The following is a 16,660-nucleotide window of genomic DNA, read 5'->3' on the forward strand; positions in this document are numbered from 1 at the left end:
CCGATGTTTAAAACTTGATGGAAAACATACATGAAATAAAAAATACCAATCAATTGTAAATTAAAAAAAAAGTTAACTTTATTGATAACAATAAGGTGCATTACCAACGGCACTCCATTGTCTTTCAGAGACGGAATCAAACTCCTTCAAAACACACAACACAACTAACTACGATCAACTCAGCCAACAAATGATTTCCTGCATTGGTAAAGAACAAGCAGTAACACTTCTTCAGTTGCAGTTACTCAAAAGGTTTTAATGACATGTACTGAAAGTTAAAGGAGAACAAAAAAAAGAAGGGACTATATCACACAGCAAAAAAGCAGAGGGGCTTTTATACACATTCTTCATTAGTATTTACAGCACAAGTGACATGGTAGAATATGCTGATTTACTAGTTTGGTATCAAACCCAGGTATCAATTTCTATTCTTATCTGTAATTGCGTCAGAAATCAAGCAATCACACATACAAATCTTAAACAAGTATAACTTAAAAACATACAATAACCACTTCTCAGTATAAATGTTGTTTTGCAAATAAACATGCACAATGCATTTTTTTTTTAAAAACAACAACATCTATGTCGATTTACCATGTGCGTTTATGGTAGCTTTCCTCACATAAACACTAGCGAGTGGCTTGCGCCCCAGAACAACGAACTTACAGAAGACGTGATGCAGCTAAAGGTTCAGCTTGAAACCATTCCTCATTCCAAATAGTAGCCTACACATTCTTTTTATATCCACCCAAATAATCCCTTTTCTCTTAAGGCACTTTTTTTCTCTCTCTCATTATACCTTCATCTATAAAAAAAAAAAGTTCTAATTCCTTCTATTACATTAGAATCCAATGAATAATTACATGAGTGTGCCATGTTATAAAAGTATCCTCTGTGTGCATGGTTTGTTTTAATGGGTGTAACTACAGACTCGCCTGGGTTATGTTTTAAAACGAGCGCTGACATTTGATGAAAGAAGTTAATATGCTTGGAGGCAGGTAAAGTAAAACAAATACAACAAAAAGCCATGTGCAACGTGAGCACTTGTTTAGTTGTAAACACAGTCAAATGTACAATGCAGTCATAGATACTAGCCAGGCCTACTAAAGTATGAAATGAAAATGTAAATGGCCAGTGATGAAAAATCACACCAAGCATGTTGAAAGACAATTGTTTGGTACTGAACAATATACAATGAAAATGGTCAATACATATTCACTGCAAAAAAAACAACACAAGTATTCAAGTTGTAAATCTATCTAAGTGTCTTTACACAGCTCGATAAGGCAACAACAAAAAACCAACAACATACAACTAACATTCTCCAAAAGTTAAATTCCAAATGAAAGACAAATGAGAAAAAAAATCTATATTTTTTAAATTGTATTTTTTTGCCCACTGATGCCCCCAGCAGACAGTTGACACCCGATGATGGAAGGTGTTTCTTTGCTATAGGTGAGGTTCCTCTATGATGACCTGATCGAAGTTAGGATGACCTGAGCAAGTTGCTCATCACTGGAATCAGAGGAAGCACAGAAATAATAGTTATGTTAACAATCTAAAAAAAAAACAATGCATTGGAATTTAAAATAACTTAAAACCCTACTCAGCAGACCTTTTTCCAGAGGGTTCCCTTGCCCTAATCTGCAGGAAAGAAAAGGAGGACAGAGAGAAGTAAAGAAACAGAGGAGTAGCAGGACTCACCCAGAGAAAAGGCAGGAAAACAGAACAGGAATAGTCGAATGAGATAGTAGGTAGGCAGTATATAGTAAGGTAGTAGATAGTGTTGGTAGTATATTAGAGTAGTAGGTAGTATATTGGAGTAGTAGGTAGAATATTGGAGTAGTAGGTAGAATATTGGAGTAGTAGGTAGTATATTGGAGTAGTAGGTAGAATGTTGGAGTAGTAGGTAGTATATTGGAGTAGTAGGTAGTATATTGGAGTAGTAGGTAGTATATTGGAGTAGTAGGTAGTATATTGGAGTAGTAGGTAGTATATTGGAGTAGTAGGTAGAATGTTGGAGTAGTAGGTAGAATGTTGGAGTAGTAGGTAGTATATTGGAGTAGTAGGTAGTATATTGGAATAGTGGGTATTATATTGGAGTAGTAAGTAGTATATTGGAGTAGTAGGTAGTATATTGGAGTGGTAGGTAGTATATTGGAGTAGTAGGTAGTATATTGGAGTAGTAGAGAGAGAGAGAGACTAATGAGATTGTGTAATAACTAGTGCTTACCTTGGGGATCAGACTGTGCTCCATGTGCGTTCTTTCCACTTTCTGGATCTTCACCTGAATGGAGAAATACATAAGCATTTGCATTCAAGAACATGTTATGTGCCACAGACAACTTTATAGTGGGACCTCTAGACCCTTGTATCTTGCCCTGAGACATGTCTGTAGACTTGTATTAGGTGCCATACAGGTGTCTACAGCCAGGGCAACCTTGTATCCACTACTACACATACTGTACTGTACGTATCCCAGTTCCATTCACTCACCTCCCTGAACCTTGAAACACAGTTTCTTCTTTTGGTAGGCAAAGTAGCTGGAGGCAGCACCAAGGAGGGCCACTCCTATTCCACTCACTATGGCAGCGATCTGACCAGATCCAGCTTCTTCACCTACACAACAACAAGATCCATTGTCATTGTTTAGTTGATAAGGTTTCGCTAGATATTTTCTCTCTGAGTAATTCTTTGAAAAATATGTTAAAGAAAGCGTTTGTGAGTGAGGGCTATTATTCATGTTGCATAACATGCCTTTTTTCCCCAGAAACATACAGCTCTAGTCTAGTTGCACACCAATGGAAAACATTTTGGAACTATACCATAATTCCACAAGGTGGTGGTCGAGAGCCCTTTTATGATGGCCTCTGGTTGTAATGTGCTGGCAACGTGTTACTGGGTGGAAAATAGTGCAACAGACTACTATGGGGACTGAAACACACATTTTCCGGAGTTTCTCTTTAAAAACATCTTAAAACTATCTCGACAAAAGACATGAAACCATGAAACCTCAGAGAAAGCCACAACCCAGTGATACAGTGAAGGACATAACACGAACCCAAGTCCAAGGATACAGAAAGTAACAAAGAAAGAAATACACAACGGGATTACAGTGAACAAACACTTGGATTTTGATGAATAAACCTTACAAGTAGAAACTGGATTTTCCCATAGAGAACCACTGTGAGTAACAGTGTATCATGCATGGAAACAGGGCGGTGCCCAGGGTAAAAACAGGATGAATCCCCAACAAACGGTGACTTACTGCTGAAGAATGCAACCTACCGCCTGTGGCTACAATCGTACAGTTCAGTCCAATAACCTTCGCTCACAGTCACACATGCAAGCTACATTCTTCAAGAGCCGGTTGCATGGATTCCATCAACAGAAACCACGCTATGTGTTATAGATCCTCTGCAGAACACCATAAATCAGAACACCGTTCAGCAGGCTTTATTAACATCTGAAGGAATACAACAACAGACAAAAAGACGACAATGGCAATGTGTTGGATCGCTAACCTCACTGTTGTAACACACACATCGTAAGAAAAAGAAGGAGCCGCATGCTTCTAACATGGTAAGACACGTTGTAATGGAAACAAGATTTTGTATTTGAATGCAAGTGGCCAAAGAAACGTACCCCAATGAAAGACAACTTCCAACCTTACAGGAACATTCACCATGATACATAAATCATTTTACGTGTATAACCCCTACTGGCTTAGCACATGTATCCTTCAGTGTTTCCGAATAAGTCATTAACGTAGTCAATATTGGAATATGAGAGAACTGCATGTCCGGTTGTTCTAGAACCGAGGGCTGTGAAGTTTGGCTATGCTAGGAATGTGTGCTGACTAGGCCTCTGTGAGGGGCTGTTAAGGCTAGGCTGCAAAAGCCTTCGTAGGTAACAGGCTTAGGGTACAGTAACAACGGGCATGCTATGACAAGATGCGACACAGGGAAGAAATTCATACAAAGACCTCCCATGAGTGTCGGACATCTGTTTTACATCTGGACTATGACCAATAATTGTCAAAAAAATGTGTAAACATAGAGGGCTTCTCTAGCCTTTATATACCTTCATTATTTTTGCATTAATTGCCATGTCATTTGGAAAGACTACCACACAAGAAGGAACACACATACGAAACAACTACATGCAATGCATAAGAATGCCTCAAACACCATACTAACAGTGGGAAATGTGGTTTCCACTGGTAAGTGGCCAAATATGCAGCCCAAAAACGGGTGGGGGGACAATTAAAAACAACCGTGATAATATCAGTAACCACTATCTTTAGGCTTATAGCTGTAACATTTTACCAAACAGAATCCCATAAGCTCAACACACAGGAATGATTCAGAAACTGACTTCAGGAAGTAAAGAGAAGGGTGGGGTGTCAGAGGGGATGAGAGCACGCCCACTCCTTAAGGGATAAAACCTCTGAACCTTGTACTAACCCTAGCTTTAACCCAGTGAAAACTGGAGCCTACACTCAGAAAAACAGGATCTCTCCAGAACCTAAAAGAGTTATTCGGCTGTCCTATAGGAGAATCCTGTTTGGTTCCAGGTAGAACCAAAGAGAGTTCCACATGGAACCCAAAAGGGTTATCCTATAGGGACAGCTGAATAAAACCTTTGGAACCATTTTTTTTCTTGAAGAGCGTACAAATCATTGCTTTGTAAGATCAGCCCTGAGACGTGTTTTAAAGCACCTCAAACCTTTTAACACCATGTAAACAACTAATCAGAACACTCCCTCAGATCTGAGCACCAATCAGAACATAGGTGGATAGATGTCTCCCTGATTCCTAAAAGTCACTGGGGGCTCCTTCATTGGCCCACATTCAAAAGCTCCATGGCCTTCTCTAACAGAGGCACCACTGCCTGCTTTATGTTGGAAAGCCAAACATGGACGCCCTCTGGCATGTTAGCATCTAGCATCTTCAGGAATTGGCCCCACAGTAGATCTAGATCTGCAACGACACAGACTCGTACCTGGGTTTTAGGCAATGGCCAATAGAGTGCACCCATTCAAGCCAATCAGAGTTAATTCCCCTTTGTATTCCAAACCAATAGTTCCCAATGTTCCCATAAAGCTTACTGTACTTATTTACCCAGAAGTTAAACTATATTTCTCGCTACAAAAAAATGGCCATCCTTAAGCCTCCACTTGCACTATTTGATCAGGGAATCCTCAAAGCATGTTTCAACACATTTAGTTTGATAGACCTCCTCCTCTCAGGGCAGCCCTTTCATTCGTTGTATGATTCATTTTCAGAGTCTGTGCTGTGTTTGGATTGAAACAGGAAGTATAAAGCAAAATAATCCAACCGTGAGGAGCACAGACTAAAACCAGGGCAATCAGCCAACTTCCTCAAAGACAGGAAATGGATATGACTATAGAAGCACGGAGCTTAGTCCCTCAAACGGTGTGGGAAGAATTCACTGTCACTGAGATTCTTCACACTGCAGGCCTTTGACATCATGGTGAAGATGAGTGGTGAGAGTTAAATGAGACTTGGTGTGGGTACAGTGGAAGAATACAGACTAAAGATTCCACCTAAATCTGGTGCGGAATAGCCGCTCAACTTGACAAAACGGCACCCCATATAATTCCTCCTCTGAGACGCTTGATAATTAACAAGACTTATTGTAGAAGTAAATGGATTGATTGTTTTACCTTGAGGTTGGTCTGCAGGAGCACCACCTCCTCCTGAAATAGGAAAAATAAAGTGAGAAAGTAAGCAATAAGTCCATACGTTTGTGTACTTTGATTTTGCAGTATTACTGTTTTGGATCAGTTTTACTAGCAGCACGCAAGAACTTCAGACAAACTTCAGGCAAACAGTAAGTGCTATAAGTGACGTACCATTGGGATCTGAGGGCGCTGGGTCAGCTGCACGTGCTATATATTTTTTTTAAATAAAAAAAACAGAGCAAAGTGAGACACTTCTACTCGCTCTGTAGTATATACTTCTAGACATACTGTACATAGAAGTAGCTAGAGGCCTGTGTGTTCTATTTACATGTACGTGCAAATGTTCATGAAGACTTCGGAGATTTATCGTATAAAGACTTCATAGAGTTGGTCAAATATTTCCAGATTCCTTTTAAACATGTTGTCTTTAACTGTGAGGGTTGAAACCTTCCCCTTACATGGAGTTTAATGACAGGTTATTTCAGTTTGTTTCCAGCTCCTCTGGACTCTCCACAGTATCATGCAGGATAGCACCAGACTAACAGGCATATGGCACGAATTACATTGGTAACCATGAGGGGTTTTTCTCTTCCCTATTTTTGCTTTTCTTCTCTCTTCTGTAAAGAACAAGTAATTACTTCCATTCTAAGTGACTAACAGGAAAAGGAAAGAGGAAATGTGTATACAGTTTTAAGACAGAACGGTTCTGTTTTAGTCCACAGTGAATGTAGCACTGCAATTAACTTCAATATGGCAACAATGGACAATTTCTGTCGGGTCCCCAGCCTCCCCGACATACTCTATTGTGTGTATTCTGACGTAGGCTAGTCTGAGTAGAAATGACTCTCCCTCGACGGTAAGATTGCAGGCTTACTGTTGGAAGTCAAACCCATTAACTCATTTGTATGAACAGCACCCGTTGTCTCACCTGTGACACTGCATCTAAACGTATTCAAGAACAAAGGCCTTAAATGTCCTACCTCCACCTCCCTTGCCGGGATCAGGCTTGTAGTTATCGTTATCGCTAAAATCAAACAGGTCATTGTCTCCGAAGGACCCGCCACCTTCCAGATGAAAACAATATAGCAACGGGTGAGTCGGTAACAATTACCACCGCTTTCCAGAGAGTCCTGAGAGTCCATATTAACAATACACAGTAGCACACACATAGTATATGATCATCAAACAGAGGAAATTAAAGGGATATATCCAATGCTTAGTACCGGTGCCTCCATCTTTCGGTGGAACAACAGCTGGTTTACCCGGTACGGGATCTATGGATGATAGACATTAGAGCACAAGGGAAAGGAGTGGGAAGAGGACCATTATTTATATTACATTATAACACGTTATAATAACATTATAACATGTTTTCACACTGGGAAGCATGCCACTAGTCCCTCATACCATTTCTCCCGACATTAGATGTGAAAACATCAGCACCTTCAATCACTTAAGCTCTTAAGGGAAAGTGACCGTCTGGTTTAGCAGGTTTTGAAAGCTCAAGAGGCCCAGCTTCTTATTAAGAGAGGTGAGAGTCACTGGACGCAAAGCAAAGGGAACCTCCTTTACATACCCAGCCATCACCATATCTCAAGACGTCTCAAGACAAAAGGTGCTTGCTGGGTATGTAAAGGCTGCTGAGGTAAAGCTTAATCATAGGTAGCAGTGGGTAGGTATGATTCATCACAAGCGGTTTTTTTATTTGACCTTTATTTAACTAGGCAAGTCTTAAAGAAGAAGATTTTTTTCAATGACGACCTAGGAACAGTGGGTTAACTGCCTTGTTTAGGGGCACAACGACAGATTTTTACCTTGTCAGCTCAGGGATTCAATCTTGCAACCTTTCAGTTACTAGTCCAACGCTCTAACCACTAGGCTACCTGCTGCACCCGGTTGATTGCTTGATTTGAATGATTTATTGATTGTTTGTTTGATTGATTGATCGATTGGGTTAAGTAAACAGGGAGGTAGGGACAAAGAGGGAATCCTTAATATAGACCTGCACAAAATAGAAAGAATTCTTCTCAAGACTGAGCACCTAACAATAACTCTGGCTTTACCTGGACCAAAGGCATCAGACAGGTCAAAACCCATCCCATCTATGAAGAGAAAATATAACAGAAAACATTGATTGTATCATTTGCAATGGATGACATCTCCCATCTTGAGGTCAATATTCGATTTGCTTTAGGTATCAGAACCAGGGCTTAAAAGTGACTATTTGGTCTGCAGCAACTGTGGCAGGTACCTGCCACTCAGAATTTTTACCAGCCAAAGCATTTAACATAAAAAAAAAACGGATGACCACGCTTTGTAATGTTTCCAAAACAAGAAATGTATTAGAAAGAAGTAATGTGGTATATTGCTCAATTTCACCACATTTATGTGACCTGAGTCTTTTAACCAAAATATCAGATGAGATATATTTTTCAGCTGCCCCTTTAAGGGCGGGAGGTTACCTTGGTAAATGCGACACCGGAGTTGTGTCATGTGTTTTGTGTGTGTGAGATTTGCGATCCCGACTAGGGCTACCGTTTGAAGCAGCAGCCTCAAACTAACGTTTAAAAACAACTGAGCTTCTGAGCTAAACAATGTAAATCGCCAAGAAACACAAGGACACCGTCTCACTTTGTAGACTTTTGAGTAAATTAGACCAACTTTTATGCCTGTGCGCGGCACCTCCAAAAATGAATCTATCAGCACTTCACACAGAGCGCACAGCTCTCCTACCAGGCAGTGTTGCTGCGCGAGGTGGGATATAGGATTCATATTTCATTGTGCAATTAGGAGCTATGAAACGAAACAGCAGAAAGACTTTGAAAACAGCTACTGCCGCACTTTTCTGCAATGAATTTCAACTCGCACTTTGGACTATTTTATTCACAAATGTAACGCTCGCACTGTAGAGACCTGCAAGTTGAACACCGTGGCTGGTGAAATAGACATTCTTACCCGCCAATACCTAAATCTACCCGCATCTGGCGGATGTTCATTTTATGCACTGATCAGAATGTCTTCCTGTGTTCTTTAATCTGATAGCTAGAATCCTGATCAAATAGGATGGATACTGTAATTACAAGTGATTAGTGTTACTTCGGCTGGTTGAGTTAATTTACTTACCCTCAGCTGGTTTTTTGGGATCTACAGGTTTGGGATCTACAGGTTTGGGATCTGGAAAGGGCATCAAGTATATCAACTATAAGAGCATTGTATTCCACGTTGGGCAAATGATTGGACAACATATTTAGTTATTAGAACACATTGATGTAAATAAACACATTGGCGTATCCAGAAGATCTAAATCATCTGAGAACAGAAATAAAATCTTAGTTGAAATACATGTGAGCTATCCATTCATTTGACATTTTGTCGGCCATAGATGCCTTACCAGTTCCACCTTCTTTAGGAGGGATCCCAGCTGGTTTCTCAGGCTCTAAGGGGAGGAAAGGTGAATCAAGGAAGGTTGGATTAAAAAAGCCTCAACTTTAAACCATCATTCCCAGGATTTTAACCTTTGAGTCTTACCATTTTAATGCCAGGAAAGGAAAACTTTGATTAGAAATATAGCATAATAGAATAAGGTGATCCAGGTTGCGATTTGCTGAAAGGGATGGGCATTTAATTTAGCCCGTTATTACTGGTTGAATATAACTGAATACCACAACAGTCTAACTATACAATTGGATGCAGTTATAAATCTATCACCCAAATCGCAAACTGGATGAAACCCTTAAAGCAAATCAGTGAAAAAAGAAATTCGAGACAAGGAATGATCCAATCTTATTATCCCAGCACCAACGAGCTGACGAGAGACTTAAACACAGCTACCTGTTGAATGAGAAGGGCAACCAAATGTAAGTCTGATATATAGAAACGCTCCAAGAGGAAAACCAACACCAGCTTAGATAAAGAGGGAGCCAGCTACACCTATTATTGTGTCCCCTTTTACCTTCTGGACCAAGAGCACCGAATAGATCAAATCCTCCTCCTGGAGAGGAAGAAATATAATGATGTTTATTTATGCTTAGAGCCTGACACAGAAGAATCTGGTCAGGCAGAGGGTTATTTGAAGAAGTGTGACAGAATGCAGACGGAGGGATCACAGAGGAAGACAACACAAAGGGAAATCCTTGCATAGAGTTGATAAGAGTCCCCTTCGGGGGCTGGGCCACCCTGCAGTCACATGCCGGGCTCATATTCTGTTTCTTTAAAGTGGTTATTGATGTGGTTCATGTTGAGTCATGTGAGTTGTGACTAATGAGTGGTCTATGTTCCCTTGCTAGTGGCTTCATGTTGACTTCCAGAGTTGGTTTCATCCCACAGTCAGTGTAATATCATGTGACAGGTTTCCCTACCTGGACTGGGATCCTTTGCAGGTTCCTTTGGCTGTTTTGGAATAGTAGTTATAGGGTCATCTAAACAAGGAGAGAGGTTTTTTTTTTGCCTTTCAGAAAATCATTCATCACATTTGAATCTATAAGGCTGGAGATGTCACATATATATATAAAATAATAATAAAACATCTGTATTATAACAACAGGATCATCATGTGTTATGAGTATTACGAATTCAAATGGTCATTTCTAATCACATATAAAATATTTTCAGAAGGCCTACATTATATTTGGACATGAACTCCTGTTCATGTAATAACTAATTAAGCCATTTGAATTACGCAATATGCATTCAACTGGATCAGAGCCTGACAGCGCTGTGAGCAGTGATACAGATAGGCAGAGAAGATGTACCACCTGAACACGGTGAGGAACAGCCATTACGCCTGTTTCATCATTACGAACTACATCGACAGTAGGCTTACCTATCAACAACAGCAACAAAGATCAAGAAACTCACCGAAATCAAAGGCATCAGAAAGATCGAAGTCTGTGGGACAAAGATGACATAATATCGGTCAGCCACAATGTCCAAGACAACGCCAACACACCCACAACACTGGCTGTCTACGCATCTTAGATAGCACCACTTTCTACTCAACTAACCAAACTAGCTTTTTTAACTGTGTGCTAGAAAAAAGTTCAATGGAACCACCAGTTGCTATCAAAGTGACTTTGATATTGTGACAGTGTTTGTGCTACTTAACAGCAGGTAGTACATCCTGTGTTGGTTGCCTGGTGTGGTTTTGTTATGAGGGAACTAGACCTTGCCAGGCATACAGCCTGTTGCCACTACTGTCCGTTGCGGTTTTGAAGGTTTGAATGACTCATAGGTTTCTGAAACCGGAGAGCTGTCTCCTTGAACACTTTCTCTACTCTGCCTTGGCTGTAGTTAAACCTTTAGGAATTAACCAGGCTAAGACTGAACTAGCACACTAACTAATTAACTAATTACCTAATTAGCCAACCCACGTAAAAGAGAGGCCTCCCAGTTTGAATACATTTGCTTACTGCGTCTGAACCTTTGACTGTATAAGAATAAGGTCTCAAGTGAAACTGAGCGGAAAAGTCAGATAGCTGACACTGTAAAACCAAGTGTTTAGGATCTGAACACATAACAAAACTAACACTTTTCCGAGACACCTTTTAACACGAGTCAAGGCATTTAGGATTTCGATGAAAACACATCACAGTGTTTAGATTGTAAACACCAGGACATGTTTATTCATTGTAACACTTGTTAACCACATGAACACGTTTATTCAGCACAAGGCGTTTAGGTTTTAAACTCTAAACACTGGGGGTGTTGTTTTAACACTGTAGGGAGTAAAGCCGTATTTGCATATTTCCAAGCATACCTCTCGAGTGGACGTGAGAAATGCCAACCCATGACAGTGTTTGTTAGTGACAAAGACATGGTTATTGCAAGAAATTCATTTTCTGAAACGTTCACCTAGTGACTGCCTAAGTTAATGTATTTGAATTCAAGTTCAACCCTTTATGATCACATACTATACATTGAGTGTATAAAACATTAGGAACACGTGTTCTTTCCATGACATAGACCGACCAGGTGAAAGCTATGATCCCTTACTGATGTCGCTTGTTAAATCCACTTCAGTCAGTGTCGATGAAGGGGAGGAGACCGGTTAAAGAAGGGTTTTTAAGCCTTAACACAATTGAGACATGGATGGTGTGCCATTCAGAGGTTGAATGGGCAAGATAAAATATTAAAGTGCCTTTGAACAGGGTATGGTAGTAGGTGAACTGCAACGCTGTTGGGTTTTTGACGCTTAACAGTTTCCTGTGTGTATCAAGAATGGTCCAGGACAATCCAGCCAACTTGACACAACTGTGGGAAGCATTGGAGTCAACATGGGCCAGCATCCCTGTATAATGCTTTCGAGACCTTGTAGAGTCCATGCCCCAACACATTTAGGCTGTTCTGAGGGCAACGCAATAGTAGGAAGGTGCTCCTAATGTTTTGTACACTCATTGTACGTTTCACAGGGCTGTTAGTTATAGCTTAGTTAACTTCTACATTGTAGTCTGAAAATCTTGGCTTATGTGCCACATAAGATCTGCAAGTCACAGTACGCTGGTTTGTGCTGTGATTAGTAATTCCTATCAGAATCCAGCCAGCAGGAGGATATCCAAGAATTTGAAAATTGTATCACCCACAACCTGCACATTCCAAATGACTGCCTTAGTGAAGGACTTAATAAACAAGATAACCTAAAACAGTGGTTCCCAACCAGGGGTACTAGGAGGACCCCTGGGGATACTTGGACTATCCAAAGGGACTTGAGAAGACTCATGGGACCATACTGGTAAAATACTCATGAGTGGGTAAATCAGGAATACTCCAGCAGAGCAAATACTGTCAGTGGTACAGTAACTGCAAAATGTTGGGAACCACTGACCTAAACCATCTAAACTAAAACAACCATCTCAGTAATGGGTACAATAAATCCAACCCCAAACAGATTGGATTAGTTATTTTTTAAATTATGTTATTTATCTTTGAATAGTATAACATCAATTAATCAATCAATGTGTATAGATTTTAAAACAAACTATTCTAAAAACATCAAACTGCTGGGAAATATGATAATGGCTCCCCCCCCCATGTCTTTTTCACTCTGAGAGAGTTAACAGAAATTAACTCAACACAGTCAAGTAACAACAACACCATGCAATTGAAAAGATTTCTTGAATCAAATGTCCTGTCCAGTAAGGTGACAGACATTACTAACAATGAACTGAATAAGGCATGGAAAGTCACATCAACTTCTAATGATGAAATGCATGGGAAAGTAAACAGCAGTGTTAAAAATCTGAATATTTAACAAATATACAGTTGAAGTCGGAGGTTTACATACAGTTAGGTTGGAGTCATTAAAACTGTTTTTTTTCAACCACTCCACAAATTTCTTGTTGACAAACTATAGTTCTGGCAAGTCGGTTAGGACATCTACATTGTGCAAGTAATTTTTCCAACAATTGTTTACAGAGATTATTTGACTTATAATTCACTGTATCACAATTCCAGTGGGTCAGAAGTTTACATACACTAAAATGACTGTGCCTTTAAACAGCTTGGAAAATTGCAGAAAATTATGTCAAGGCTTTAGAAGCTTCTGATAGGCTAATTGACATAATTTGAGTCAATTGGAGGTGTACCTGTGGATGTATTTCAAGGCCTACCTTCAAACTCAGTGCCTCTTTGCTTCACATCATGGAAAAATCTAAAGAAATCAGCCAAGACCTCAGAAAAAATATTGTAGACCTCCACAAGTCTGGTTCATCCTTGAGAGCAATTTCCAAACGCATGAGGGTACCACATTCATCTGTACAAACAATAGACCGCAAGTATAAACACCATGGGACCACGCAGCCGTCATACCGCTCAGGAAGGAGACACGTTCTGTCTCCTAGAGATGAACGTACTTTGGTGCGAAAAGTGCAAATCAATCCCTGAACAACAGCAAATGACCTTGTGAAGATGCTGGAGGAAACAGGTACAAAAGTATCTATATCCACAGTAAAACGAGTCCGACATCGACATAACCTGAAAGGCTGCTCAGCAAGGAAGAAACCACTGCTCCAAAACCGCCATAAAAAAAGCCAGAGTACGGTTTGCAACTGCACATGGGTACAAAGATCGTACTTTTTGGAGAAATATCCTCTGGTCTCATGAAAGAAAAATAGAACTGTTTGGCCATAATGACCCTTGTTATGTTTGGAGGGAAAAGGGGGGGGATTGCAAGCCGAAGAACACCATCCCAACCGTGAAGCATGGGGGTGGCAGCATCATGTTGTGGGGGTGGCAGCATCATGTTGTGGGGGTGCTTTGCTGCAGGAGGGACTGGTGCACTTCACAAAACAGATGGCATCATGATGGAGGAAAAATATGTGGATATATTGAAGCAACATCTCAAGACATCAGTCAGGCAGTTAAAGCTTGGTCACAAATGGGTCTTTAAAATGGACAATGACCCCAAGCATACTTCCAAAGTTGTGGCAAAATGGCTTAGGACAACAAAGTCAAGGTATTGGAGTGGCCATCACAAAGCCCTGACCTCAATCCCATAGAAAATGTGTGGGCAGAACTGAAAAAGTGTGTGTGAGCAAGGAGGCCTACAAACCTGACTCAGTTACACCAGCTCTGTCAAGAGGAATGGAACAAAATTCACCCAACTTACTTCAACTCGATGCGTTCTCCTGACTGGAAAAAGCTGACTATCGTGTTTAATCTTGCATTCTAAATGCCTTTGTTTAAAATGAGAACCCGTATTGGCTAATCTAAATGCCTAATGTTTAAGTTTTTAACACTGACATTTAGGTTATAATCGTGTCACATGTTTCATGGTTTTACAGTGTACATTCAGAAGAAAGATCAACTAACTAAATATAACCCACTCGTACTAATTATTTTCACTGTGTACTGGACTTGAGGCAATGATGGGGTAATATAAAACAGTCTTTCATCAGTTCAGTCTGGCTTTTAAATCTAGGCATCACATGTGTCATCATGAAGACAGCGTGCCCATCTGGGTAGGGGTTTTGGGCTGCATGCCTGTGGTCAACTCTAGCCAATCCTGGAGCAGCCTCACATATGAAGCCAAGAGACACAGCCATTCACAGGATGGGATATATATTTAGAATGTTATGTTCAATGGGTGCTGAGTATAACTCACAGAGGAGCTATAAGGCTGAAAAGTATTTCAAAGTCCAATATCTTATAGGCCTACAGATGTAGGATCTTAATTTGAGCCAGTTTTCTACAGCAGGAAAATAATCCTGCAGCAACAGGAAATGTGAATTATTATGTGGATTATAATTAATGGGCATTTTTGTAGGGGTTGATGTATTTGTCGTAAAGGAAAATCAAGTCTGAAATCTCAAGTGGAAATTACAAGCTTCAGAAGCCTTTTAAAACCTCAAATACACTACACTTTTAACATTTATTATTATTTTCAAAATTGCATTGTGGGAAAGAAGATCTGAAACATTGGGTTGAGGCAACGCTATCTGATAGTATCTATCAACTAGTATCTATCAACTAGCAAATGTATTGCCAGCTAAATTTGTTGGAGATACTTTTGATTTGTATTCTTTATCAACTGACACACAAGTACAGAGAGCCTACAAAGAAAAATAAGGATGGCAGAGGGGGCCTTGGCTTGAAAGTGTCTTGAAAGAAACACTTCAGTGAGAGAGTTGTTAGTATGCAGTACAGGGAGCTGTGTTCTGCAAACCCCCTTACCTTTCAGCAATTAAAACCTGTGAGAGAAAACAAAACACTCTCTCTTTGCCTTTCACACTTGCTTTTCAAAGTTGTCCCCAGTTGTGCCAGTTAGCACATGTGCTTCCCTATGAGCCAAAGACACTACCCTGATTCTAAAGAGCAGACTAGACACACCCTTGAGTCATATACTACCACACTAAGATGAGTCAGAACTTTTCTGAGAGCAGTGATTATAAAACTGTACAAGAAGTACACAAGTGTTGTATTCGCCAACAACTTTGTAACAGTGTTATACTGCCTTGCTGTTAAGGTAACTGCATGTCATTCCCAGCTGTGTAACTAAAAACTGCACAGATGACTGAGCTGGGAAACAAATGCATGCAACAGGCACGTGCCCTAACACAAATAGACATAACTCATAACATGGGGGAGGGGGACGCAGACATGGAGTTTCCCCGTCTATTTTCTTGCCTAAATCTATAATCGTATTACTACAACTTGTAGGCCAATCTTGTGTGTACCTTGTCCAAAGGATAGGCCTAAGCAAAACGTATAACTTTAAATAGGCCTACGTTACCGTCAATAAAAATAAAAATATTTGTAAAAAGTAAATAGCAACAATAATAGTAATGATCATCATTATCATAATATTATTATCATTATCATAATAGCTATTCATAATAGGCATAATAATGGCTTAGTTATGTATCTTGGGTGGGGGAAAAAACCTTACCTTGTGTTTTCGTCCCTATAACAAGAGTTACAAGCAAGGCAATCCATAAGCAAGATTTCATGTCTGCTGAATAGGAAATAAAACAACAGTTTCCCTGAATTATCCGATGCTGGATCGATATGGTTATTTGAACTAATTCTTTGCTCGGAGTTCTTTGTCAAAATAGATCGGTAACTTTAGGGTGTGTCGATGTGCGGTGCTGTCCCCTCGTTGTCTACCAGCACTCGAGTGTTCTCCAGTTACAGATTGGCAGTCAACTTTCCAACAGAATGAAAGAGCAGTCAGGGTGGGTGTGCTGTGGTAACTTCGGAAAATAAAGGCGTAACCCTTGCCGCGCATCAGGTCACAAGCTGAGAAAAGTGAGGGGCATAAGCCTACATTTACATTACTCGTGTTGCCTTATCGCCCATCAATTGATTGAAAATTAATGTAATTATCGCTATCTGAACTGTCTCTATTCAAGGGAAATCGTTATTTTATCAGCATATGCGTAATAGGCTACACAAACGATATTTTGCGTCAAATGCATGTTTATGGTGTACTATAAAAGAAAACTGCACACACGTACGTTT

The 16,660-nt window shown here is 40.1% G+C and overlaps 1 protein-coding gene across 6 annotated transcripts; it reads right to left on the reverse strand.

Moving 5' to 3' along the window:
• Window positions 1–56: 56 nt before the first annotated feature.
• Window positions 57–16,393, reverse strand: cd99 (CD99 molecule). 6 transcript variants are annotated; one of them, XM_021608829.2, is made up of 15 exons: window positions 16,089–16,393; window positions 10,565–10,594; window positions 10,066–10,125; window positions 9,660–9,698; window positions 9,099–9,143; window positions 8,831–8,881; window positions 7,771–7,809; window positions 6,931–6,981; window positions 6,688–6,771; window positions 5,879–5,914; window positions 5,690–5,722; window positions 2,497–2,619; window positions 2,234–2,287; window positions 1,616–1,644; window positions 57–1,515 (listed from the first exon to the last, which is right to left on the reverse strand). In XM_021608829.2, the coding sequence occupies exons 1-14, from the start codon at window positions 16,147–16,149 to the stop codon at window positions 1,640–1,642; spliced, it is 711 nt and encodes a 236-aa protein (XP_021464504.2). In that variant the 5' UTR covers window positions 16,150–16,393; the 3' UTR covers window positions 57–1,515; window positions 1,616–1,639. The 6 variants fall into 6 exon arrangements, with proteins under 6 accessions (XP_021464504.2, XP_021464503.2, XP_021464507.2 ...); XM_021608828.2 differs by lacking the exon at window positions 1,616–1,644 and having other exon boundaries at window positions 16,089–16,390; XM_021608832.2 differs by lacking the exon at window positions 7,771–7,809 and having other exon boundaries at window positions 16,089–16,387.
• Window positions 16,394–16,660: the final 267 nt, after the last annotated feature.

Source organism: Oncorhynchus mykiss, chromosome 7, assembly GCF_013265735.2.
Source record: "Oncorhynchus mykiss isolate Arlee chromosome 7, USDA_OmykA_1.1, whole genome shotgun sequence".
NCBI lineage: Eukaryota > Metazoa > Chordata > Actinopteri > Salmoniformes > Salmonidae > Oncorhynchus > Oncorhynchus mykiss.

Coding starts and splice junctions, on each gene's coding strand:
- cd99 (XM_021608828.2), bottom strand. CDS start 16,149: ATGAAATCTTGCTTATGGATTGCCTTGCTTGTAACTCTTGTTATAGGG. Junction 9,699..10,065: donor TGCAAAGGATCCCAGTCCAG/GTAGGGAAACCT, acceptor CTTCCTCTCCAG/GAGGAGGATTTGATCTATTC. Junction 6,772..6,930: donor ACCGAAAGATGGAGGCACCG/GTACTAAGCATT, acceptor TTCATCTGGAAG/GTGGCGGGTCCTTCGGAGAC.